This window comes from Chelonia mydas, chromosome 8 (genome assembly GCF_015237465.2).
Source record: "Chelonia mydas isolate rCheMyd1 chromosome 8, rCheMyd1.pri.v2, whole genome shotgun sequence".
In the NCBI taxonomy this organism is placed as follows: domain Eukaryota; kingdom Metazoa; phylum Chordata; order Testudines; family Cheloniidae; genus Chelonia; species Chelonia mydas.
The window spans coordinates 15,419,416-15,446,973 of NC_057854.1; the positions used below are offsets into that span (position 1 = coordinate 15,419,416).

General features: G+C 44.5%; 1 protein-coding gene across 6 annotated transcripts in view; it reads right to left on the reverse strand.

Annotated features, from left to right (window-relative positions):
- The window catches only part of SEPTIN8 (septin 8), a 71,599-nt gene that overhangs the window by 36,560 nt on the left and 7,481 nt on the right, over positions 1–27,558 (reverse strand). For 3 of the 6 annotated variants that reach the window (XM_043552535.1, XM_037906265.2, XM_043552537.1), the window contains exons 2-3: positions 5,586–5,671; positions 4,394–4,508 (exon numbers count right to left, since the gene is read on the reverse strand). In XM_043552535.1, the coding sequence (XP_043408470.1) occupies positions 4,394–4,508; positions 5,586–5,618 (148 nt within the window). In that variant the 5' untranslated portion in view covers positions 5,619–5,671. The remainder of the gene's footprint in view (positions 1–4,393; positions 4,509–5,585; positions 5,672–27,558) is intronic. The other 3 variants (XM_043552536.1, XM_043552539.1, XM_043552538.1) reach the window with 1 other exon arrangement.

Below are 27,558 nucleotides of genomic sequence, written 5' to 3' on the forward strand. Positions count from 1 at the left end.
AAGCCCCAGCGGGCTGGGGAGATCTGGTGATAGAATCCGGAGAGGGTGGAATGCCTAAGCTGTAGCGATGGTTTCCTCCTATAGATCTCTTGATGTGCAGAGCTTAGTCATTTCCCCCTCCCCCAACATTGCATTGTTGCCCTTACACACAAGCTCCAATCCACATCAGCATGGTTTGTGGCAAAGGTAAAGCAAGACTAACAGGCATTTGTTTGGGGCTGGGGGTGGGGGCAGTTAAACCAATGTCACATGTTTTGGTCTTGCAGGCCTCATACCAAGTGCCATATTGCTGTACTGTCTTGGCAGAGCATTGCCCAGGAGCAAGGCAGCAGAGATCCGTTGGTTTAGAATCATCCCCCTCTCCAAATGTATCATCTGTGCAGGAAGAGCTAGAAGAAATCTCCGCCAAGTTGAATAATTTAGACAAGCAGAGGGATGGAATGTGAAGTCAAATGGGGATCCCAGAGACAGGCTCAGTGGGAAGAAGACTATAAAAGTAAGAAAATTAATAAATGAAAGTTGAGGGGAAAATTTTTGTCTGTGATCCCCATATACCTACAGGCACCAAGAGACATCTAGAACGGATCAAGAGCCAGATTCTCTCCTGAAAATCTGCCTGACAAGGCTTTGAACTGATACTCTTTGTAAGTAAATGGGTTTGTGACGCTCTCCAGATTGGCCTACAAGAAGCCCCTATTTCTAATGAACGAGAAGGCTATGGAATTCTGTTGGCCAACGGTGCAAAGAAAAACCAAACAAAACGGTGTGAAGTGGCTTTGCATTTTTGGCTTATTGACTGGGCACATGGACAGAACCTTTGGATCAGAGGGTCTCTCCCAGGCCAGCTTCCCCAGATGAATAATGATCACATGCACTGCCCACACACCAAGGCAAACTGTACAAGATATAATGGCTAAACTATAGTGCTACATTTTCAGCATTGACGGGCCACCATTTTAACTTTACTAGGCATGTCCCTTCCTGGCCATCACCTTTTGGAACTGATAGAGAGAGTCTAAGGTTCACCAATAAGTTGAGCTGAACTGACATGGTTATGGGAGAATGGGATAACTGGCAAGCTGCTAGACTAGAGAGGTACCTAAGCCTGATACAAGGTTTTTATTTTAGGCATAGCAGGTTCTGAAACCCTTCTGCTCCAACCTTGGAGAACAAATACTGCGTGGAATATTTGTACTGTAGATAGAATGGTGGAGAGCCAAATATTGGATCCCCCAACAATGGCTAAGTGCCATCTGAAAGAGACAGAAACCAACTGATGATCCAAGCCCACCTGACAGGGAAGTCATTTGGAAAGCTCAGGGCTGACCTTACCCAAAGTCTGTTAGGAAGCACTGACTTTCTCCCAGCAGTCTCCTGTCCAGGTTGGGTCAGGACTGGGAGGAAGAATTTGTAATGGCAGTCAACAGCTGTAATTGGGTTCTTCTCCCTTTGCCAGGGAACTATAGGAAATTGATGATCTCTCCCAATGTTTCATAGATTTAAAGACCAGAAGGGGCCACTGAATCATCTAGTCTGACCTCTTCCCCCCCTCAAAAAATAAATGTGGCAATTACAAATGCATGGTCTTCTGCTGCTGACACACTGCTTCTGAAGAATGGCATTACAAAACTCAGGGTAACATCCTTGCTTGACATTAAACTCTGGGTACAAGCAATGCTGTTTACTTGGGTTTTGGATATGAAAAAAAAAAAGTTGTAGATAGGGAGTTCCTAAAGGGGTCAGGATCAGAATAAAGGAAGTATTCCACTGCCCACTCTATGTAAAGCTGTATCCAGTCTGGGCAGGAAGAGATCTTGGAACACATTCCAGATATTGAAAATATCACTTCCCCTGCCTTGATCACTGGTCCAGAGCCACTGCTGGGAAGAATTCTCTGCCCCCAAAAGCATTTCAACTGTTATTGCAGGTTGCTGTACTTTAAGCCTAAAACAAAAGCATGCCAAGCAAACAAACAAAAAAATCATCTGCAAGCCAGCACCCCCAGGCATCACCGGAAAGGACTGGCTTCAAGCAGTCTGTGTGGCATCAGCTACTAAAATCATGCACAAATTGAAAGAGAAAAAGCAAAATGATAATGAGATTATTGTAAGGTCTGTTCTCTAGCAACCGGCCAGCATGCTTAGAGATAAATGTTTTATGCTGAAGGCAAACAGGAAATTCCATCCTTCTTTGGGGACAGAAATGGGTCCAATTCAAAACCCTGGATTCGCCCACCCTCAAATTCTGGGAAAGTTCCAATCAGGACCCAGCTCAGCTATAAAGCATTACTATTTCTAGCTGTAGTGATAGTGATTCTTAAGCCTGCTATCAGCCACTTCATTTCCCCATCCTCAAATCCATATGTCTAAGGCCCTACCAAATTCATGGTCCATTTTGGTCAATTTCATGGTCACAGGATTTTAAAAATCATAAATGTTATTATTTCAGATATTTAAATGTGAAATTTCATGTGGTGTAATTGTAGGGGTCCTGACCCAAAAAGGAGTTGTGGGGGTTGTGGTACTGCTACCCTTAGTTCTGCACTGCTGCTGGTGGGGCGCTGCCTTCAGAGCTGGGCAGCTGGAGAGCAGCGGCTGCTGGCCGAGAACCCAGCTCTGAAGGCAGAGCCACCCCCAGCAGCAGCGCAGAAGTAAGGATGCAATGGTATGATATTGCCACTCTTACTTCTGCGCTGCTGCCTTCAGAGCTGGGCCCTCCGTCAACAGCCGCCACTCGGGCTGCCCAGCTCTGAAGGCGGCAGCACAGAGGTAAGGGTGTCATGGAATGGTTTTGCCACCCTTACTTCTGCCCTGCTGCTGGCGGGGCACTGCTTTCAGAGCTGGGTGCCTGGCCACCAGCCGCCCAGCTCTGAAGGCAGCGCAGAAGTAAGGGTGGCAATACCATGACCCCCCTAAAATAACCTTATGACTCCCCACCCCCTTTTGGGTCAGGACTCCCAGTTTGAAAAATGCTGGTCTCCTCCATGAAATCTGTATGGTATAGGGTAAAAGCACACAAAAGACCAGATTTCATGGTCCATGACACATTTTTCATGGCTGTGAATCTGGTAGGGCCCTTCATACGTCCCACATCAGCTCAGGTAGAGAAGCTGATTCTGTTTGTCCTCCCATCACGATCTGGCTGTAGCTAAAACAACCCATGCGTAGGGATGGACAGAAAATTTTTTTTTTCATCTTTTGAACATTTTTGAGAATTCGAAAGATCTTCCTGTCCCAAATTTGGTTGAAAAGTCAAAGTATCAAAAACTTTTGTGGACCAACAATCCAAAAAAATCCACAAAAACCCAGTTTTGGCCAACTGAAAAATTGTGTTTTGATTTTTTAAAAATATTTCATTTCAATTTCAATCACTTTTAAAAATCTAATTAGCTTAAATTTAAAAACAAAAGGTTGTTTTGAATCGGAAAACTGGAATTTTTCATTTGAAAAAATGTTGACATTTTTGGAACTTTTGAAAAAAGTGTTTCAAGTTGAAAAATTCATCAAAACCTTTCCCACAAAAAGTTGCAGGTTAGATGAACTGGCATTTATTGACCAAAAAAGTTTAATAATAAATACAATTATTATTATTAATAACAAACAAATAAATAATAATAATCCCTGCCCAGCACTATATATGTGGAATATTTCAACAGAAAAAAAAACCCTTCAACTATCTTTACAAAGAGGAACACTGTTTCCCTCATGAAACAATAAAACATGACATGATGTTAATGGCAGTCTGGACTTCTGAGTGCTATTGCAATGGCTGCCACCTTGGCCAGCACACTCGGGACTGAATTAGGGATTTCCAGAGCTGCTACAACTAAAGCTTAAGAGGATGAGAGTCCATTACAGCCCCAGCTAGAGAGCTTTAACTCTGGAGATCTATTCCAAGGGGAACCTGTAACACACACTCACAAGTGGTTTACGCTGTTCCCAGATCTACTGCAGACTCATTGTTACACCTTCAGAAAGCCATTTAAGGACAAAACTTGCCAGAAGTGCCCACTAATTCTGAGTGCCTAGTGCCCGACAGGCCAGTGGCGGAATATCCACAACCCAACTGATACTGAACACAGCTGAGGGAGCTCAGAGCTTATGAAAAGCAGACCAGAGGCATCCAAAGTTGGGCCTACAAAGTAAGCTAGCGCTTATGACAATTTAGGCCTATGTGGTTTGCTCCAGGTCACACAGTGAGTTTGTGACAGAGCAGGGAACTGAACAAACTTTGGCCTTAACTTCTCAGCATTTTCCATGTAAAATGCCAGTAACGGTACTTATCTGCCTTTGTGACGTGCTCCGACATCCATGGATCTGATGTGCTACTAGATTATTATTTATTGTATTACTATTACTAAGAATTTCCCTAGTTTATGGTAAACTCTGCTTACCCACACAGAGGATGTTGAAGCTGAATCCTTGTGTGACAGATTTGCTGACAAGCTGATCTGGGAGACTATCAAATCCAACGTGGCCCCCCAGGGAAAGATTCCGCTTCTCTTCATTCTGTTAAAGCAAACAGAGTCGATTGAGCAAGAGCGCATTAAAAGAGTGTCAATAGCATAAGGGCCAAGGAATAAAATCACAAGAAACATTACCATTGTACTCAAGGCAGAGCGTGTTTCCGAGTCACTGAGGTAATCCTAGCACTACCCGCACAGAGGTTTATTATGTTTTGATATCCACATTCCAGACATAGTGGTAATTATAGCCAAGCATCAGTAGAAAAAATCTAATCTTAACAGGGAATTTTCTTAAAGAGGCAGCTGTCTGAACTGAACTGCTGAACCACTCCGGAAGAAAAAGTCGGGGCAAGATTCAGCTGTGTCCAGCTTGTGGAGAATAAAGCAGGAAAAAACCATGTTCCCATGTTTTATTGATCACTTCCCTCCCCCTTTTGTGTTCTGAGAGGTACCTGCACTGAATTATGTCAGAGCTAGGCTGGAGCTCCTTCAGAGCCCTTGATCTTTTTCCTTTGGCTTTGCCTTAAGCAGCTTTTATCAATCACACTTCCAGGGGTACATGTTACAAGGAAAGGCAAATGAACCCTCTTCACCTCACCATCTGTGACCACACCGGTTCCTCTTCTTCTTCAGCTGTTCCTGTCTCTCCCATCCTCCCCCCACGCACACACCTTGCAATCCCATCTGTCTCCTTCCTCCCCAAGTGGAAGAAGAAGGTGGTCACTTTTACTGGAAACTTGGTTTAGAAATAAATAAATAGGATCAACACAGGAGGAAATAACTCAGAGTAATAAAATGTCTCTCTTAATAAATCACAGATAGACAGAAAGGCATGAAGCCTTCAGTCTGCTCCAGCAGGGATGCACATTCTACTCCCAGGATTTTACTCTGCTGTGCCCGGGGGTTTGAGTAAATACACACAAGCAAGAAAATCATCAGCCCAGCAGAAGACACAGGCCAAACTCCTGATGGCATAACCAAGCTCCAGGCTTCAATAAACTAACATTTGTTTACACAGGGGCTGAATTTGGCCCGGAGACTTGACAGGATTATTATCCTTCCTTGTAGCTTTAGCCTATTGGGCCCAGAAATTGACAAACATGCTTACAGTTCCATTCACCTTGCAAAGTTGACCTCTGCCTGGCAAAGGCATCCAATGGAATGCATAACCAGGACACAGAGAATTCGCACAGACACTGCCTGCCACTGCACAGAGAAAAGGGAAAAAGAAAATTGGCTCAATTGAAAATCCAGAACCACTGTTACTAGGTATGAAAGTACCTAAAAAGGCTGAGCTCAGCCCTGGGATAAGCAGACAAGTTATTGGGCTCAATGCAGAAGTAAGGGGGTGCAGTGCTGTGCCCTGTGTTACACAGGAGGTCAGTCTAGAGCAGGGGTGGGCAAACCTTTTGGGCCGAGGGCCACATCAGGGTGTGAAACTGTATGGAGGGCCGGGTAGGGAAGGCTGTGCCTCCCCAAACAGCCTGGCCCCACCCCCTATCCGCCCCCTCCACTTGCCGCCCCCTGACTGCCCCCTTCAGAACCTCCGACCCATCCAACCCCCCTGCTCCTTGTCCCCTGACCACCCCCTCCCGGGACCCCATGCCCCAAACCGCCCCCCACAGGACCCCACCCCCATCAAACCCGCTCTGCTCCCTGCCCCCTGACTGCCCCCCATGACCCTTATCCACAGCCCCGTCCCTGGACCTCATCCCCTATCCAACCCCCCCATTCCCTGTCCTCTGACTGCCCCGAGCCCATCCACACCCCCGCCCCCTGACAGGCCCCCCCGGGACTCCCATGCCTATCCAACCGCCCCCTGACCGCCCCCCCACCCGAACCTCCACCCCATCCAACTGTCCCCCACTCCCTGACTGCCCCCCAGGACCTCTTGCCCCTTATCCACCCCACCCTCCTCTTACCATGCAGCTCAGAGCAGCAGGAGCTCATAGCCATGCTGCCTGCACGGTGGCACCACCCCAGGGGAGGGGGGACAGCAGGGGAGGGACCAGGGGCTAGCCTCCGCGGCCAGGAGTTCAAGGGCCAGGCAGGACGAGCCCACGGGCCGTAGTTTGCCCACCTCTGGTCTAGATGATCTAATGGTGTCTTCTGGCCTTAAAATCTATGGGACATTGATTCCACTGGAATCAATGGACAAGGGAAATTGCGTCCAGTATCCTTAGTTCAAAGGATTCAGAACAGAACTGTTGCAAAGTGTTTATGTTGTATATATGTTTAGATTTACAATCAACTTTCACCTTCTCTCCACACAGCCAAGTAATACTACCAAAACTAACTGAGCAGACCACTGAATTTACACACTGGTTTTTCTTTTCATTTTCAAGTTGCGTCTAAATGCAGTTAGACCTAATGGAGAAGCAAATGTCCAGAAATGGCATTTTAGGGTACTGCTTATTCAGTTTCATCCTAACATTTCCTTTGTGGAATTACACGTTTGCTGTTGTGATATATTTAAATGCAGCCATTTTTTTTTTAATTACAAGCACAGGGTGGAAAAGATAAGTGTCTACTTATCTGATTAGGTTTTTCTGCGCCTGTTCCCATCCCCCATTACTCTGCCCTGATGTTCCAGTGTGTAACACAGCCAGACTACAGAAGCCATACACTTAGAATAAAGTTAATAGGCTGTCATGTTTTAAAATATATTCCCATGGGGGAGGGGAAAGCTCCAAAAGGAGTAACTTGAAATTCATTCTCTCTGTGAGAGCAAGATTCCTAAACAAAAAATTAACTTGTTTAATTTCATCTCAAGTCAAAGTTGTCTTCAGTTCTGCCTTGGGAAGAATAAATAAATATTCTGTTTATTTAAAAAAGACTTTTAATTACAAGAGGAACTTTTAAATAGCTGAGGCAGCTACCATATTTGAAATAAGACTGAACCTTCTTTTCTGTGGGTGTTGATCTGTTTTTGTTACTGTCTTTCAGATGAAAATGATCACAATGCTCTCCCTGGAGCAGAAAGATAATCTGACCATAATGTCTCCCTTAGAGAGAGAGATGGTGTCTGTTCAGGCTCAAATGTGGTCAAGTGCTTAGACACCAAAAGTATTTCCCATTGTTTATCAACTAATGTACCATGGGGTCCTTACTCAGGGCACAGTGACACTTGGGTAACGTACCATGGGGCCCCTTACCCAGCACACAGCAACCTCTGGGTAACATAACACGGGGCATCTTACCCAGAGCACACCAACCCGTGGGTAACAGGAGAGTGATAGAAGGCATATATATTAGCCCCAGATTAAGCAGGTCCTTTTTCCCTGGGTAAGGTAACGGGGAGGTTCCAGAACAATCAGGAACTTGCTGGAACCAATTAAGACAGGCAGGCAGGCTAATTAGGACACCTGGAGCCAATTAAGAAGCTGCTAGAATCAATTAAGACAGGCAGGCTAATCAGGGCACCTGGTTTAAAAAGGACCTCACTTCAACCAGTGAGAGGCGCGCAAGGAGCTGAGAGTGAGAGGGTGTGCTGCTGGAGGACTGAGGAGTACAAACACTATCTGGCATCAGGAGGAAGGTCCTGTGGTGAGGATAAAGAAGGTGTTGGGAGGAGGCCATGGGGAAGTAGGCCAGATAGTTGTAGCTGTCACACAGATGTTACATGACAGCTGTGATCCACAGGGCCCTGGGCTGGAACCCAGAGTAAAGGGTGGGCCCGGGTTCCCCCCATCCCTCCAACTCCCTGTTGAATACAGGAGGAGTGACCTGGACTGTGGGTCCCACCAGAGGGGAAGGTCCCTGGCCTGTCTCCCGACCCACTAGGTGGATCATCAGAGACTGCAGGGATTGTTCTCCTTCCTTTTCCCCATGCTGGCCAGTGATGAGGTTAGCTGAGTGAACGGCAGGTTTGAGCCACTTGCAAAAGTGGCCAACTGAGGGCTACCTTGAATCTCTGAGGTGAGCAAATCTGCCAATAAGCGTAGGACCCACCAAGGCAGAGGAGGAACTTTGTCATACCTCCCATCACATTTCGGCATGATTTGTAGTCTTGGCCCAAAGAAGGTATAGTGGGCATACATCCCATACCTGAGAACCCCCTACCTGCCAATGCATTTCAGGCCTGAGCATTTCAGGCCTGTTAAGGCCTGGTCTACACTATGGAATTAGGTCGACATAAGGCAGCTTATGTCGACCTAACTCTGTAAGTGTCTACCCTACGACATCAGCCAAAGGGCAATGGGTCTCCAGCTTTGAGCCTCGCGCAGGGGTAACAGCCAACAGGTGCTGTAAGTAACGTCGTGTCTACATAGATACTGCGTCACCCTAACTACGTCAACCTAAGCGCTATGCCGCTCGTGGAGGTGGAGTTATTAGGTCGGTGTAGTGGGCGACTTATATCAGCGGGAGCAACGTTGTAAGTAGACCCTTACAGAGTCTGCCTTACGTCAACCTAACTCTGTAATGTAGACCAAGCGCTAGACGGGCACCGCAAGCCTGAAATGCATTGGCAGGCAGGGGCCCCTGTTCCCATGCATGGGATGTATGGAGAGTCGGGAGCTTGCCCACCACCTGCCTGCACTGTGTTTGGCCAGTTGTTCTTGGTCTATTTTCATAAGCAAAAATTAATGCACAAAATTTTTCAAGAAAAATTACACATTTCCTCTTCCCTGTCCCCTTTCTGCGCCTTCCTCAAACTGCTGTTTACGTTTTGCCCAAGTGTTTTCTCTTTCTCTTTTCCTCTTGCTTCTTACAAGGAACACACTGTGACAGGGACTAGCAAAAGCACCATCTGGACACGTAAAGAACTCCTTGAGGCTTCCGCCCACATTCACTCCAGCCTCTCAAGGCTGGCTTCCCTTTCCCCCTACCCACATCACTCAGAGAGAATCCTCCCCCGAGTTGGTCACACAGGTTAAGATATTATCAGGTAAAGTCATTCTGATGCAGAGACAATGCGGCAGGAAAGCATATTGCTTCCACAGAAAATGGACTGTTATGGTCGTGCGGGGGGGGGGCAGGGTGTTAATCAAGCCTAACCAAAAACATACACCAGAAGTTTAAGATGCTTTCCATAATCACCACTGTCTGAAAAGGAAATAAACAAGGCTGCCTGAGAGCTATGATTAGAATAAGAATGCCCCCAAAAGACTTGAGAGAGGTTCCTAGGCAACAGCCGGCATCACTATTACTGATTTTAAAGCAGGCTCTAGCAAGGCCAAGCTAAATCAAAAACTAAAACATGCTGAGGAAAGGGAAGGAGAAAAGCCAAATCCCCAACAGCCTTTCTTTTGCTTCTCTTTGCAATGTTTAGTTGCAGGGCAGTAGTTGTCAAGAAAGGAGCTGCATTGCACATACCCTGTTAAAACACTGAACCTCTAAACTGGTGGTGAGGTTAAAAATTCAGTGAATTGCAAAAATGTGTCCAGTATTGTTTTAATGTTGTTGTTTTTCTCTTTTTATTTTCGTCAATGGTGACATAATCTGATCCAAATCCAAGATCCTGTTGCCACTGAAGGCAAAGCAGAAGTCAGCTGAACTAATGTGTGGAAAGAAAACTACCATTGCATTGCTGGTACAGACTAACACGGCTACTATCTGAAACATTGCATTGCTGTTATCCTACCACTGCTGCAGCTATCTAGGAGGCATTACCAGTATGGCAAGGGCAGTTGATTTGTTCCATTTCTATGGCAAGCCTCTAGTGGCTTTGACTGGAAAGGTAGCTCAACCACCAATTAAAAAAAAATAATCACTCTTCAGTTGAAGCGCGCGCGTGTGTGTCTGTGTGTGAGAGAGAGAGAGAGAGGTACCAACAAAAATTAATATAAAGGACAGAGATTAGAGAAAAAGGAATATTTTTCTTTATTTTTTCCAGTTCGCTGACTTTGAACTCTTCACAGCTCTTTGTGTAGAATCAGTTTCCCTGTATAGTCAGTTTCTCTTGTTGTTTGGATAGATCTTTCATATAAACAACAAAGGAGAGGAAGACATTTTTAAAAAAATATAGGACACTGATTATCAAAGTACCATGACTAGTGCAGGGCTGGTAGAGTACCTGAAACTATTTGTATCTCTTTTAAGATGGCTAGATTTCAAATGTACAGTCTTCAACATATCTGCTTTCACCACACTAGCAGGTTATCTCAGTGACACATTAACGCAGTTCTAACAGCAATCAAGGTGTGTACCATCAGCTTGAAAGTGACACAGATGATCAAACAGTACCCAAAGGTGTCTAGGTGCTTCACAGAAGAAATACACAACTCCTACCCCAAAGAGTTTACAGTCTAAATTGTAGGTGTGACAACTAATAGAGGTGACAAAGAGTAAGGAGGCAACAAGGCTTTTACAGAAGCCAAAAAGACTAATAAAAATGTTTCCTTGGCCCTGTTTAAATCCAGTGGAAACCGTATTTTATTTGATCCCCCTGCCAAATCTGCGATCCAGACAATGCAGAATTGAGCTAATGCAGAAGAGTCAGGACATGAAACTGACTAGCCTGTTTTCACTGCAATGGAAAATGGAAATAGACAGTATGAAAGAGTAAAGTTAGATATTTAAACTGTAATAGCTACGGTGTACCCCACAAGGAAGGAAATCAGACCCTGATCCTACAGCTCTTCCTCAAATCATTAGTCCCATTTGACTAGTCCACAGCAGCTGCATCTTCTGTAATGCTTCTGTTCTTTGGTACCAACACCAGCTAAGGAGAATTACTACTTTAATTCACAAATATACACAAGAGGCTGTGCAGGGAGAGGTCTAGATAAGCTTCCCCACTTCTGACAAGCCGGGCCTTCCAGGGGCTATGGAGATTCTTTCTCCAGTTTATTCACATCCCAATCAGCTTGCAGTGGGTCTGTGAATAATTCTGAGGTTTTAGCCTGTTCCTCTTAGATGAGAAAAAATACTTTTTTGTAAACTTTGCAACATGGTAATTATTAACTTAGTATAGCTCTGTGATACACAGATTCCCACAATGAAAGACCTTGCAGTGTTAAATAACATCCTCCCAGTCACTCAGTACCCCAATGACAGGCTGCCATCAGCATTTTACTCAGAGCCTTCCAATGTGCTCTTTAAAGATTTTCTATGCCTTGTTTTTGTTCGTCTCTAAGGTGCCACAAGGACTCCTCATTATCTATGCCCTGAGATATTCTTTGGAGTTTTAACAGGGACAATAAGGGCTTATTTGTATTAAGAGCCTATGATTTGGTGGGGAACGAAAGAATTATCAGAAGATCGGGATCAAATTCATTAACAGCTCCAAAGTCCTTTAAATATTTTAACTAAGCCAATCATGCCAGAGAATCCTTGAGTGAGCTGTACAGCATACCATTTAAACTGCACAAACGGGCAGCATTAGTTTCATGATACTATGGCTGAGGATGCCAGAGGAAACTTCATGACACCAACCATTGCCCAGAAGGAAATGGATTTCTTCCTATGGTTTGATTGTTTGGTCATCAGGACAGGGACCCCATAGGTGAAGTACTGAGCAAACTTTGGCAGTATAAATAAAACCATTAATAACAATAAATTTGCAAAACACTAGGGATAACTGATCAAGACAGGCCAAGAAACATACCATTTCAAACCAGTATCCACTCACTTAGCCATCTGAGCAGTTATATGCCTCACATACACACTGTGGGTGAGGGAATATCTTTTATTGGACCAACTCTGTTGCTGAGAGAGACACACTTTTGAGCTCCCCAGAGCTCTTCTTCAGGTCTGGTCATATACAAACTGACATTCACACCTTTGCCTTGATTATAACACATCCTCCGCAGCAGCTAGAAGATCCCACCTACTGACTTTTGAAGGCTACAAAAAGGGACCCAGGGAAGAAGGAGGAAGAGTGTCACATTTTCAACCTACTACTTTTGGTGCATCCACGGCCCCACCAACAAGACATCAAAGCCTCAATCCAATGGATTTAAACAGTCTTTGAGGGCTGGTCTACACCACACAGCTTTTAGCAACAAGGCTGTGTCAAAAGTCAGAGTGTGTAAACGCCCTTTGTCGGTACTTTGTCGGCACTTTTGCCGACAGAATGCTTCCAGCCCCGCGAGCGGCGTTAGCTCTGTCGGCAGGAGAGTGCTCCTGCCGACAAAGCCGCGTTCACACTGCCACTTGCATCACCAAAACTTTTCTCTTTCGTACGGGGGCTTTTTAAAGTACCCATGAAAGACAAAAGTTTTGTCGACAACTTCGCAGTGTAAACATACCCTAAAAAAGCTAAGATTTCATTAAGGATAGAGTGGAAAAGGTGTTAAGTATTTTACTACAAAACAGAGACTGTACGCTTAAGTAAATACAGTTGGGTGTGGGGAGGTGTAGTGTATCAGAATTCAGCTGTATCCCCTTAAATAGTTTGCAAGCCGTCTACTGGTCCCCACTGTCTTCTATGTCTCAGAAGCCACCAGAGAGGCAGCGTGCATGTGTAGCCAGGCCTTAAACACTGTATATAGTCAGCAGACACAGCTATTTGGACCCCATTTTGCCTGTGTGGCTCCTTCCTGTTATGTTTGTGGTGTAGTTTGCTCTTTACACCCAGGAGGAACAGTAGGGAGGGATACCTTCTTTGTCCCAACCAGGGTCAAACCAATGACAACAGAAAGCAGGTGTTGCTATAAGGCAATAGCTCCTCACATTTTCCTGTCACAGCCTCTTCCTCCTCATGTCCTGGATGCCATTTCCTTGGACAGCTGTCACCATCTCTCCTTTTGCCCGCCACCCAACCATTCCTCTCTTTTCCCCCTCATATATTTTTGCATTCTCCCTCCTCTTTCCCCTGCTCACCTGAAATCTCCCTGCTTCTCAGGAGGAGCGAGGCATCCATCAGCAACTTCCACAGACTGAGATGCATGCGCTCTTGCGCTGAGAGGAGTAACATGGAAGCAAAGCAAATGCAAGATTGGGCTGATGTGCAGCTACCTGAGTCTGCACTTCTGTACAGGTGAGCTGCATGCATGTGGCCAGCTGCATTGAGGGGCCTATGGAGGAGCAGGGAGCGTCGGAAGATGGCCTTCAAGGAACAACCTGGGCAGGACTATTTTCAAGGCCTGTAGGGTCAAATTCTGTGGGTGTTGATTTCCACTATGATCTTAGGAGCTGAGAGCCTTCAGCACCTTGTAGGATGTAGCCTCTGCTCTCTACAGTCACCAGCTGGCCAGAAACCATATCATTAATGGAAGGTGAACATTTTGTCCTTCTTCGTCAAAACAGAAACTGCCCAAGGAGAGGCTGCAGCAGAGAAAGGTTAGAGGGACCAAACCAGGAAGCTTTTGAATGAAGAGGTGGGCATCAGCCATTCTACATACTAACAAGCTTCAGCTAGCAGGAAAAGGTAATAAAGGAACAGAGAGAAAAAAACAGCAGCAGCTAGTTTGGTTGTGGCTCTTTAATGAAGTCAGATGTAGTTTTCCTGCTTCTGAACTCTTCCTGTTTTCATCCCCAAATGAGCATCAATTTCAAACTACATCATCCCATTTTCCAGCCCTTACTCCCCAAAAGCCTCTTTTCACTGCAAGATGTGCACTTTATAAGGAGTGCCACCATCAAACCAACTCTGCTGTCTCTCGTGTGTACCATTTCCCCAGCAGGCCACTGGCGAAGGAAGGAGTCGTGCTGTCTTACGCCTGCCGTGGATCTGACCCCTGTGGGTTCTCAGAAATGCAATGTGTGCAGGTAAGTACTCAAAAGGGATTGTCAGCAGAGACTCACCTGAAAAAGTCCTCCTGCTTGACTTGACCTAAAAATCTGGTCTTTGCCAACTGCCAGTTTTAATCTTAACCTCATTTTAATGAGAAAGGCTGTTTGACAACTGATACTTGTGTTTTTAACAGGCAACAGCCCTGATGTTTTTTAATGATTTTGTTTTCTTCTTAACGTGGCAGCTCAAAGCAAAAAATAAGCAGGTGCCACATTCCCAATTTATTTGGTTAAGTCTGATGCCCAATATGTTCTTTAAAATCTTAGACCCAACTCTGGCAAACACTTAAGCACACGAGCAACTTGCAAGTAAAGTTTTGAGGATCAAGACCTCATATTTAAATCCTGCAGCTGTTACTAGGGCAAAACACCACAGGAGTGAGAACTGTTGGGCTTGGACCCTAAGGGATTATATAAACGTGGCACTTTTTTGTTTCTAAACTCCTCCCCTCCCCCCTTCTATGGCAAACTAAAGCATGTGAAACAAAGATAAATAGCAGGCAGTTTTCCCAGGCAAAGCAGCAAAGACATAGCCAAAAAAAAAAAAAAAAAAGTTCTTCTTCATAATACATAAAAATGGCTTTATTTTAAGAAAGTCACAAATTGTAAATTTAATAGATAAAGGGTTCACCTCCAATGAGCCCAGCCCTTGAGAACACTCCCTGCAGTGTCGTCATGGCTTGGAAGAATAAAAATCAGAACAAAATCACTGACCGCCTTCACTCCAGCCAAGGTGTCTAATTAGAACTAGGGTTGCCCATTTTGCTTGGCCGTATTCCTGGAGATTTAATCCCATGACATAATCTTTAATTAAAGATTAATCTTTAATTCCTGGAGACTCCAGGCCTATCCTGGAGGGCTGGCAACCCTAATTAGAACATAGTTGAGCTTGCAGCATTCCAAGAGCTAATCCGATAATTGGAAGAACGAATGGTTGGACTGGAATGGAGTCCTCTAGTTTCAATGCCAGGAAACTGTGACAAGTTTCACTGACAGCCATGTTTAAAGCTTGCATCTCTGAGCCTTTCTGTTTACTGCTTTCTTCAATAAAACAATGGAAGCCAACCCCACACAGTCACTGCATGGTGCGTCGCACCGAAGGGCTTCTCCAGCTTGGAAACTCTCATTGACAGAATATATTTTCGTTTACAGAGTGCCCTGGGTTCTAGGGAAGTAGTTAAGAGTTACATGTGCATGGTGCAGAATTTGGCCCTTAGAGCAAGAAGCAGCCCAAGAACAATAGCCTGGATTCAAACACCATCACACCAGGAGCTGAATTTTGTAGCTTGGGTAAGCTATAAAATTGGCATTGTTAGCCCAGCACCCATCAGTACACCATAACATCAAATGTATTATGAGGTTTGTTCTTTTGTATTACAGTAGCACCCGGGGGGGAGGGGCAGAACAGATGGAGCAAAGAGTTTACAGTCTAATCAAACTACAGTGTGAACAGGGATACAAGGAGAAACTAATGTTAAGGAGACAGATTGCACTTCTCAGCCCTCAGTTATTCAAAAAAGTGAGATGAAAAGAAGGAGGGAAGTTATATTTTTATATACAAAATATCCCTTAGATGCCGTTTCTGGGCCCAAACCTGTGAGGTTCTGAATACCCTCAGCACAATTGGTCCTTGCTGGGAATAGAGGATGCTCAGCAGATGGCAGGACCAGGCCTCTTATTAATCACAAAGCAAATTACTTTACCTTCTCATTCTCCGCTCCCTGACACAATGGTACATGCATCAAACACTCTGATTAATGCAAAAGTCAATGGCATTGATTAGGATGCTATCCACTTGTCTCCCGAATGAAAAATGAATGGCACAGGGAAATTACTCATTCCTGCTGCAGCTCTGCAGTAATTCAGGCCCCTCCAAAAGAATCTTAATTATGACTAAGTGTGTGTGTGGGGGGGGAAGATTACGCAGAATAACTTGGCTAACCTTTTGACAGGTAAGTGGGCAGGATGAGGCAATCTCAGAGGGTTACTCATTCTGTAATGCCTTACCTTTGTCTGTCTGTCCTTCCCACCACCCACAATGCATATCTTGACCACATAGCTCCCTGCTGGTTTGGATGTCAGACCTGTGCAAGAGCAAGAGATCATGTTGCCCTCTAATGGCTGCAGCCTACACTGGATACTAACCCTAATATCACTACAACAATACTACCATATATGGAAGGCATGATCCTGGGAGGCACTGAGAGCCCACAACCAGATCAGACCATCCGTCACATAGGGTCCTTTCCTCTGACGATCTCCAAGTGCTTTACAGAGAGAGAGATGTTAATATCCTCACTTTACAGATGGGGAAACTGAGGCACAAGTCAGTTAAGTGATTTGTCTAAGGTTGCACAGGGAGTCAGTGTCAGGTCTCCTGACGCCAGCCCCTGGCTCCAAACTTTGGCTTTCAAAGTTAATGCTAGTTTCTATATCAATAATATGCCAGATGATTTTCTTTCAAGTTTCCACCCTTCTGATCCTACATCTTTTCCTTTCGTAAATCCCCTCGTATGTTATTAAAGAGACCACCCACCACCTGACACTTTTCAGGGGCTGAGCAGCAGGAACCAATTCCGACTTTCACGGAGTAAAGCTTCTTTATCTTGGCCTGGCCGATTAGGAGAAGTAACGGCGAAACCACTGTCTGACCTTTCAGGAGCACTTTTCTGATACTGGCAATGCTCAGACTAAAATTCATAACAGACCCAGGATTTTTTTACAGATTGAAACGTTACCTTCCCTGAACCCATGTGCTGAGCACTATTAAAATATTATATTACCGCTCTGTCCAGCAAGTTTGACAATATGTAAGAATGCTAGTTAGAAAATAATAGCATCAAAGAGGTAGTAAAATCACAGCTCAGGATAGGTTAATGATGGCTAAGAGGTGCTGAGGCAGACAGCACAGCAAGTATCTATGCAGGGTTTAGGTAAACTATGCATAATCTTATAGAGGCAGTTGATAATCATAGTACTGTTAGCTGTGGCCTGATAAGCACAGTTCTCAGCATTAAAATTCACCATATGATGAGAGATTGATGGTACAAAGCTAGACAGAAGAGATGAGACTTCCTGACCTCTGTGATGCTAAAAAGCTGTTATGTCTAATAGCCATGCAGGTGATACTGAGTCTCAACTGGGCCCCAATTCAGCAAAGCACTTAAGCATCCACTTAAGAGTCACTGAAGTCACTTAAGTGTTTTGTTGAATCAGGGCCTGGTATTTCAAAGCAAAGGCAAAAGTCCAATGGATCAATAAGAGCATTTAAACGTGGGGTTTGTATTCATTATTTGTATTATGATTACAGTCTGCTGCATTTGATCTTCTCTCTTTTGCCTCAGCACAGAGTTCGCTGGTTTATTACGTGGCTAGCAGAGAGGAAAGCATGTCTTTGTATCTGCTATTCTGTGCTGAAGGATCAGTGACATTCTCCGACCAGGGGAGGTGCTAGCATACAAATGGGCCCCCAGAGTTTTATAAATTGTGCTTTCTAGCCCTGAACAGATCTAATTGACATGATGGTAAAATATGTCAGTTGACAGTGTATTCTAGAGTTCCTATGGATTCAGAAAGACCTCAGCCAAGGCAAGGCATTATCGGCTCATCACCAGGTTCATTCTGGGAGCCCTCGTTAACAGAACTACTCATGTAAGCAGTATCCCCAACCACAAACGTTTGAATCAATTCTGAAGCACTTAGACGAGAGGAAAGTGATCAGGAACAGTCAGCATGGATTCACCAAGGGAAAGTCATGCCTGACTAATCTAATTGCCTTCTATGATGAGATAACTGGTTCTGTGGATGAAGGGAAAGCAGTGGACATGTTATTCCTCGACTTTAGCAAAGCTTTTGACATGGTCTCCCACAGTATTCTTGTCAGCAAGTTTCATAGATATTTAGGTCAGAAGGGACCATTATGATCATCTAGTCTGACCTCCTGCACAACGCAGGCCGCAGAATTTCACCCACCACTCCTACAAAAAAACCTCACACCTATATCTGTGCTATTGAAGTCCTCAAATTGTAGTTTAAAGACCTCAAGGAGCAGAGAATCCTCCAGCAAGTGACCCGTGCCCCATGCTACAGAGGAAGGCGAAAAACCTCCAGGGCCTTCCAATCTGCCCTGGAGGAAAATTCCTTCCCGACCCCAAATATGGCGATCAGCTAAACCCTGAGCATATGGGCAAGATTCATCAGCCAGATACTACAGAAAATTCTTTCCCGGGTAACTTGGATCTTACCCCATCTAATATCCCATCACAGGCCATTGGGCCTATTTACCATGAATATTTAATTACCAAAACCATGTTATCCCATCATACCATCTCCTCCATAAACTTATCGAGTTTAATCTTAAAGCAAGATAGATCTTTTGCCCCCACTACTTCCCTCGGAAGGCTATTCCAAAACTTCACTCCTCTGATGGTTAGAAACCTTCGTCTAATTTCTAATCTAAATTTCCTAGTGGCCAGTTTATATCCATTTGTTCTTGTGTCCACATTGGTACTGAGTTTAAATAATTAAATAATAAATAAGTTAAAGAAGTATGGGCTGGACGGATGCACTACAAGGTGGGTAGAAAGTTGGCTAGATTGTCAGGCTCAAGGGGTAGTGATCAATGGCTCCATGTCTAGTTGGCAGCCGGTATCTAGCGGAGTGCCCCAAGGGTCGGTCATGGGGCCGGTTTTGTTCAATATCTTCATTAATGATCTGGAGGATGGTGTGGATTGCACCCTCAGCAAGTTTGCGGATGACACTAAACTGGGAGGAGTGGTAGATACGCTGGAGGGTAGAGATAGGATACAGAGGGACCTAGACAAATTGGAGGATTGGGCCAAACGAAATCTGATGAGGTTCAACAAGGACAAGTGCAGAGTCCTGCACTTAGGACGGAAGAATCCAATGCACCGCTACAGACTAGGGACCGAATGGCTAGGCAGCAGTTCTGCAGAGAAGGACCTAGGGGTGACAGTGGACGAGAAGCTGGATATGAGTCAACAGTGTGCCCTTGTTGCCAAGAAGGCCAATGGCATTTTGGGGTGTATAAGTAGGGGCATTGCCAGCAGATGGAGGGACGTGATCTTTCCCCTCTAGTCGACATTGGTGAGGCCTCATCTGGAGTACTGTGTCCAGTTTTGGGCCCCACACTACAAGAAAGATGTGGAAAAATTGAAAAACATCCAGCGGAGGGCAACAAAAATTATTAGGGGTTTGGAACACATGACTTATGAGGAGAGGCTGAGGGAACTGGGATTGTTTAGTCTACGGAAGAGAAGAATGAGGGGGGATTTGATAGCTGCTTTTAACTACCTGAAAGGTGGATCCAAAGAGGATGGATCTAGACTATTCTCAGTGATAGCAGATGAAAAGACAAGGAGTAGTGGTCTCAAGTTGCAGTGGGGGAGTTTTAGGTTGGATATTAGGAAAAACTTTTTCACTAGGAGGGTGGTGAAACACTGGAATGCGTTACCTAGGGAGGTGGTGGAATCCCCTTCCTTAGAAGTTTTTAAGGTCAGGATTGACAAAGCCTGGCTGGGATGATTTAGTTGGGATTGGTCCTGCTCTGGGCAGGGGGTTGGACTAGATGGCCTCCAGAAGTCCCTTCCAACTCTGTTATTCTATGAAAATCGGGTGCCAGGCCCTACAAATCAGGACATTGGCTAAAATAATAAGGTTCTGACAATAATAAATTTTGGCTTCCTTGCTTGGATTTGTCTTCTGACTTTTGAACCTGAAGGGGTCACATTTTCAAGCTTTTTTCTGAACCATGAAGGTTAGAAGCTTACTTTTCATTCATATAAAAACAGAGATTCTCACCTTATCATCTGACTCCAGAAGCTGGAGATTTATGAACCACCACCAAATATCATGGGACATGATAAAATCACCAGAGCTGGTACACTGCAGAAAGACTCTACCAGGTTTAACACACAGTTTCCTAACAGGGACTTTTCTTTTTTCCTTCTTCCTTCTTTTTTTTTTTTTTTTTTTTTTGGGGGGGGGGGGTCCAAACAGGCCAGAAACCATGCTCTTAAACAGCTGGCCCACAACAATATTTAAACATGGTTATTTGTGCAATGTGGCTGTGGCTATGAAAGAGCTGCTCAGCACGAGGCATACCGCTCAAGTGCACCTCATTTGACAGAATGTCACGCATTTCACTCCCAAATTGCCCAAGGCCCACACAAATTGAGTGACCCCCTCACTTTCATTGTGGAAAATTACTGACATCAGAAATGAATGATCATGACACAGAAGCCATGGAGAGAGCCCGTTACATGGAAGGACTGGATCTGGCTGTCTTTTAAGCTTCCTCCATTAATAATTTATTGGTGCCACTTCTTTTTGGCCTCTCTCACAAATGGCCTTGGCAAGGCGAGAGGTATGAAACTGGCATATACCATCCACTTCTGGATGAGAGGATGTAAACTCTGCCCCCTTCTGCTCACCCTGACTATGTCCCTCTGCCCTCACAAGGCCCCCCAACTGCAACAAGGGCCCTCTACAGGGTCCAGACAAGAGAGACAAGGGAATGGTGCCATGGAGGTACTGATCCCCCCTCCCTTCCACAGAGAGGGGTTCAGAACCACACGTGGAGAAACTCAGGGAGGACAGGGGGTGATCTGGCCCTATATTAACAGCTGGATCCTCTAGGCAGCTCTGTGAGACCTCTTCCTTACCAATTCAGTGTTGCTATTACCCAGGTGATATTACTATCCTGCATCAAAATTCTCAGCACGGTACAGCGTATTTGCATTTCCTTCTCCACTGAGGCCCACAAGCACGCTCCAAAATAAGCACTGCAGATTTCATATTTGAGTTTTGACATCACAGTCACAGTATTTCTTCGTACAAAGGAGACCATGTAAGTCACTTGATTCCCGTTGCATACAACTCATGACAACAAAGTCTTCAACGAAGCTCCTGGCCTGCACTGCACTCTCCAGAATTAAAAATCACACACAGGAAAAACAATCCCTACCCAGCCCCACTCTTCCATTTTAACCCTTTTCTTAAGAATGTCAAGAATTTTCACAGAACACTCACGCCATTATTCAATATCTCCCCCAGCTTCAAGATGCCCAGACTTGGCACCAAATGTCATTAAAGAAACCAAACATGGAACAACCAAATCTATGTTAAATAAAATTAAACACGGTGACTTAAAATTGCACAGGCAAGAAAAATCAGAGTTTGGATCCTCCTCTGTCCATAAAGTGACACTAGCAAAAGATGAAAACAAACTGCACCCACGCTGAAAGTTTGTGGGCTGATTTTCAGAGGTTCATAGCAACCCCAGAGCCGATAGAAGTCATTGGGAGCTGCAGGTGCTCAATGTCTTTGCAAATCAGTCCATTGTTGTTTATTTTTCACACTGCCCTTCCTATACCATAGGTCCCTAATCCTGGACTACCCTAGACAGGCTCCTCCCAGGAAATAAAGTGAATAAAGTGCTCTGTTTTCTATATGTTTAATTCTAGGTTCACCCAACTATGTAAGTGTTGTTATCAGGCTCATTTAACAAACAGAACTCCGTTCTAATTTGACACTTCTTACGCAAACAAAACTCCCAAATTGCTCCCCTTTGCCTAAATGGTGGTGTGATTTCTCACGCCACTTTGTAACAATGTTTAAATAGCAAACCAAAAGCTGAGCAATCTCAGAACCAACCTAGAAGCCTGGATTTCTATATATGCCTGCACATCAGAGCGCTTTCCTCAGCTCTTGCAAGTAAATGGTTGTATTATATACACACACTTCTACTGTTGTATTATATACACCTTTGTATTATTCTTCTATTGTTCTACAACTTCTATAATTGTATTATATACAACTTTTCCCATTGCGTTTGATCAGCCTTTCACCCCCAAAGCAGCTTTTCACAGAATTATGTGGATTGCTATTTGCTTTACAATATTGTCTTGGGGAGGACGGGGTTGTTAAATTTTTTTTATAAGTAACATTTATTGTGTCAGGTAAACTTCAGCTAGGGTATACACTGCTGCCCGTCTCAGCTTACATACTGTACATCCATCTAAGAACAAACACTACCTACAAATACAGCACTACTTCAGCTTTCTACAAATGAACTGACCAGCTCTGGCTTATATTCCCCTTTAATTTCTTTAACTGATAAAAAGCGTATGGAAATTTGCTTTCTAATCTCTTACTTAGCCATTCAGTTGCAATGTTTGCAAGATCTAAATCACATTAATTAAACAAGGATTAGATGTACATTTTGTCATTGCGACTGAACACCCAGAAGATTGCCCTACATATGAGCTTTGAAAAAAAATGCCATATCTGGGCTGCCTGTCAGTGATGCTAGAGAGACAAGGTGGTGAGAACAGAAGTTGGTCCAATAAAAGATATTACCTCACCCACCGTGTCTCTCTAATATCCTGGGACTGGCACAGCTACAACACTGCATACGATATCTACCATGACATATAAAGCTGCGCTCAGATGCTTCTCCCATCTTTTATTGGACCAACTATAAGTGGCAAGAATATCCAGTATCAGGAACACAACATTTAAACATGCTACAAAAACTCCTCCACAATATTCAGTTTAAGATTTAAAGACAAAACCACGTAGAGCAACACAATCTATAGGATACAGTCAGCTCAAGCTTCACGTACAGGGGTAAAAACGAATTTTGCAAAACCTCATCTGAATAGATATGTTCTCATGAAGGCTTCTTTTATTTTCTAAATAATTATCAAAAAGGTGGGGGCTTTGGTTTTTAGTTTAAACTTTCCCATACAATGGGCAGTTTCTGCTAAGTCAGTGGCAGAATTCTAATGGTCTTCAATGGGGGCACAAGCAAGCCCAGAGCCCCAGAACACCAAATCAGGAAAGCAAGAACCACGGAACATATTGTCTCCCCTCACAGGGCCTGACTCAAAGCTTACTGAAGTCAGTGGAAAGATGCCCACTGACACAACAGACTTGGTTCGGTCACAAAGTACACCTGTAACTCCATATATTAGAGACATCAAATATATGAAGAAAGAAGATACCTCATGATAGATATTTGTGGATAATATCTTTTATTGGACTAATTTCTGTTGGTGAGAGAGACACACTTTTGAGCTCTGTGTAAGCTCGAAAGCGTGTCTCTCTCACCAACAGAATTTGGTCCAACCAAATATATTACCTCACCCACCATCTCTCTCGAATATCCTGCAACCATCACGGCTAAACCACCACTGCATACAATATCTATCGTGTCATATAGAGCTGTGCTCAGATGCCTCTCTCATGTTAAAAGCAAAACTAAAACAAACCACTGTATTTTCTTGTTTTATCTGATATTTGGACCCATAAGCTATATTTTCAGGATCTGTATGAGCAAGCCAGGTGCTCCACATAGAAAGTCTTTTGCAAATACAACCTTTGCCTTTGAGAATGAAGAACATCAGTGGAAACAGAAGGAAACTATGGAACCAAAAATGAAAGACATTTCCTTGAAGGGATGAGAAAGTTCAGCACTTCAGCTGCATAAGAATTCCATTCTCCCACGAACTAACCTCTTACTGAGAAGGCAAAAGTTAGAACAGACACTCTTCCTCAGTTCCCTATTTAAAAAAATACCCATGCCAAGCCATCTAGTAAATTACTCTCAGTTTTGTCTTTCAGATATTATTTACACAGCTCCTTAGGCTCCTTAGTTAATTAACCCTCACAGCCCTATGCAAGGGGATAAGCATTATTTCTGCCCACCCCATCCCCCTCAAGTTAGACACAGTAAGTGACTTTCCCAAGGTCACACAACAGGGCAGTGGCAGTGCTGGCTTATAATCCCCTGGTCTAACCGCTAGACCACATTTCCCTCCCAACCATCCTCTCTCCTTACTTTGAGCAATGGGTCTGCAAGTGAATGAGACACACTGCCAAGTTCCACCCAGAGCAACATGAATGACTGTTGGACAAACTGAAAGCAGAAGTTTGGCCCACAACCTCAAAGAGATATTAGTGGGCAATTCTACACCACATAATGGTTTGGTAAAGGTTAATGGCATTTTTAAGGAAGTGTCATCGAAAGAGGAGAAGATAACTCTGATTCATACTATGTAATTATCCAGCTGCTCTATTCTGCATGCTGAATATTAGCCACAAAGATTATTTGTTTTAGTTACCATTTAAAATAAACATGGCTAATTCCTGCACATGTTTCCAGAATTCCTTGCCTGTTTATAATGAATTCCATCATTCAATACTTTTTTTAGGCAAGGCAGAAAGGGATTTTGGTAGGGGGTTACTCTTAAGAGAGCCAATTAATTCTAGTCATCGCTGGGTTTAGTTTCCAGTTCTCATGACACAACAATCCAATGCACAGTATCTCCAAGAAATTTCCATTTCCAGCCAATGGACAATTCTCTGTGTGTGAGTGTGAGCAAGATTCATTTTCTATCGATTTTCATAAAGAAAGACAATGAAAAGTACAAAAAGGTAAATGACTTACAGCTTTTATACGTTTCGAAATACCTCATGTTTCATATGCTATCCCAGTAGAATTATGCAATTTTACAGCTTATCAAAGCTGCGAGACCAGACAATACAAAGTCAGACAATACTACACAGATGTCACACATTAGGGTGGAGTTAACAGTGATAAAATAGGAGAAGACACACATGAATAGGCAGAAGAAGGAAGGAGGTGGCTGTGGTGGGGGAAATGAGGAGAGAAAAAGCAGAGGGGTTATATGGAATGGAAGTCTGGAACTGTTTTAGCCATGTCAACATTTTATACCCAAACATATCTAGAAATCGGGTCCAAATCTCTTTGAATTCATATAATTGTTCTCTATGGTGATAAGCTATTCTTTCTTTGACTGCTAACTCAGACAGTCCAAATACCACTACTGTATGCTGTGTTTTGGTGCTTAATGGCAAATATCAGGAAGACAACAAGTAACCTAACCTTGGAGGCAAGGCTATACATATACACCAAAACCACTTGGCTCCAAGAGCTACCTCAAAATCATCAGGCTAATAAGATGACTACTACATATCCTATTAACTGAGGCCTTTAGAAAGCTGCAAAATACCTTTAATCTGAAGAGTCAATACAATTCAAAAAGCATCTAACTGCAAAACTGAAATAGAAGAAGAGAAATTCAACATAGTCCTTTCAGCTGTGATACTGCAGAATAAACCCTTACGCTAGGACGCCTATGGAAGACACAGAAAGCAGAAATAGTTCTCTCAGGGCCCATTTTTGCAGTCCTTATTCAGGCAAAACTCCCACTGAACCCATACTGTACACCAGGCGGGGTGGGCAAACTATGGTCCGGGGACCGCATCCGGCCCTCCAGACGTTTTAATCTGGCCCTGGAGCTCCTGCCGGAGAGCCAGGTCTGGGGTTTGCCCCGCTCTGTGTGGCTCCCGGAAGCAGTGGCATGTCCTCCCTCCGGCTCCTATTCATAGGGGCAGTCAGGGCGCTCCACATGCTCAGTCCCGCCCCAAGCACCGCCCCCACAGCTCCCATTGGCAGGGAACCACAATCAATGGGAGCTGCAGGGGTGGCACCCGCGGATGGGGCAGCGCACAGAGATGCCTGGCTGACCCTCCATGTAGGAGCCAGCGGGGGGACATGCCGTTGCTTCTGGGAGCTGCTTGAGGTAAGCGCTCCCCTGCCTCAATCCCCTGCCCCAGCCCTGATCCCCCTCCCGCCCTCTGAACCCCTCAGTCCCCACCCGGAGCACCCTCCTGCACACCCAACCCCTCATCCTCAGCCCCACCCTAGAGCCTGCACCCCCAGCTGGAGCCCTTACCCCCCCCCCGTACCCCAACCCCCAATTTTGTGAGCATTCATGGCCCACCATACAATTTCCATACCCAGATGTGGCCCTCGGGCCAAAAGGTTTGCCCATCCCCGCTGTACACTAACTGAAGTGAGCTGGGAGAAAGGGTGGGATTAGAGTCCAACAATTTTCTGCCCTCATTCACCAGGGCATTTTGTTTGAATTCACATCATTTAACAACCTGTCTAAAAGGGCCCTTTTTCTAGGGACTGATTTGATCTACCTCTTTTATTACTATTAAATGGTTCAGCTTGAGTACAAACTTCGAAGGCAGCATACGAGTTCCTTGCACACCCTAGGGCAAATGAAATTCAGTTGCGGGGAACATGTCACACTGAATCCACAGTTTAAAGTTTCCTGGGTCAGATAATGCAGTGGTAATGGAGCAGGGGCTTATTGTGGCATGTCATTTAGTAATCGTTCAGTCAGAACTCAGGACTGGATGGGAACAGGCCCACGCACCTAGGAGCACCTTCTGTACAAACTCTCTCATCTTTCCCTGCGTCTCCAACTGCTCCCAAGTAAGTTAGTGCAGAGCCGGATGGGTGGGAGACAGCAGGGATGTGATGTTTCTGGTTCTGAGGCACGACAGTTCATGGGAACTTCTACTGTAGCTGTTTGACATCCCTGAAATTTCATGTATGTGAGAGACATGCTTTTTGGCTACAATAAGGAATTTCAACTTCTAAACAAAGTCACCCATCCAAGTACTGACAAATCCGCCCGCCCCCGGATCCTAGTTAGCTTGGGAGTTTATAAGAGTTCATAGCACAACGGGGAATATATTTGGCAGAAACTTGACAGATCCCATTGTGGGATGGGCCTGTACACAGATTTTTTTCAGAAAATAATGTTTCCCTATAACATCATTTTAGAGAACATTTGCCACCCCTTCACCCTTTGCTCCACCCCAAAAACATCTGTCATGTTTCAGAGCCGACACAGCTATTTATGCCAGCTGGCAAGCTTCTGAAAGGGAGACTTCAAGGTCTAGACCGAAGACTTGAGGAGAAGGTTCAGGAGAACAGAATTGCTCAAGTTCCTCAGCTCTCAAGCAGTTCTCCAAGTTAGCATGGGGCGCTCCTGTTATCCAACATCCCATTGTTTCAGGGTCCTTTTGCCTCAGACTTTATTGGTTTTATTTAAGATCGGCCCAGCTCAAGTTCTGGATGCATGTACACGTTTTATCAGACAAAAATCAATACAAATGTCTTTGACCAATGTCCAAATTAAAAGCCCCCAAACCTCACCAGCAGCCTCCCAAATCAAAACTCTCTCACTCCCCCCTTACACACTTGATGAAGTTGGAAGTGATATGGTGCAGATATCCTGGCCCTGAATGAACGGGGCACTATTCTCCCTGTTTCATGAGACTCGATTCCTTCAATGTATTGCACAATTGGAAGGAATAAATCTGGTTTTTCACAGACTGTGTTCCATTTCCTCCTCTCCCACTCCAAGCAAAGAGGCATATGGGAAAGGGATAGGGAGATTATCAGGAAGAAATATTGCAAGAGCACAAGAACAGGCCCCATGATGGAGAAAGTTCCACAGACACTAATGACCTGATCCTGAGAGGTGGTAGGCACCCATAGTTCCCAG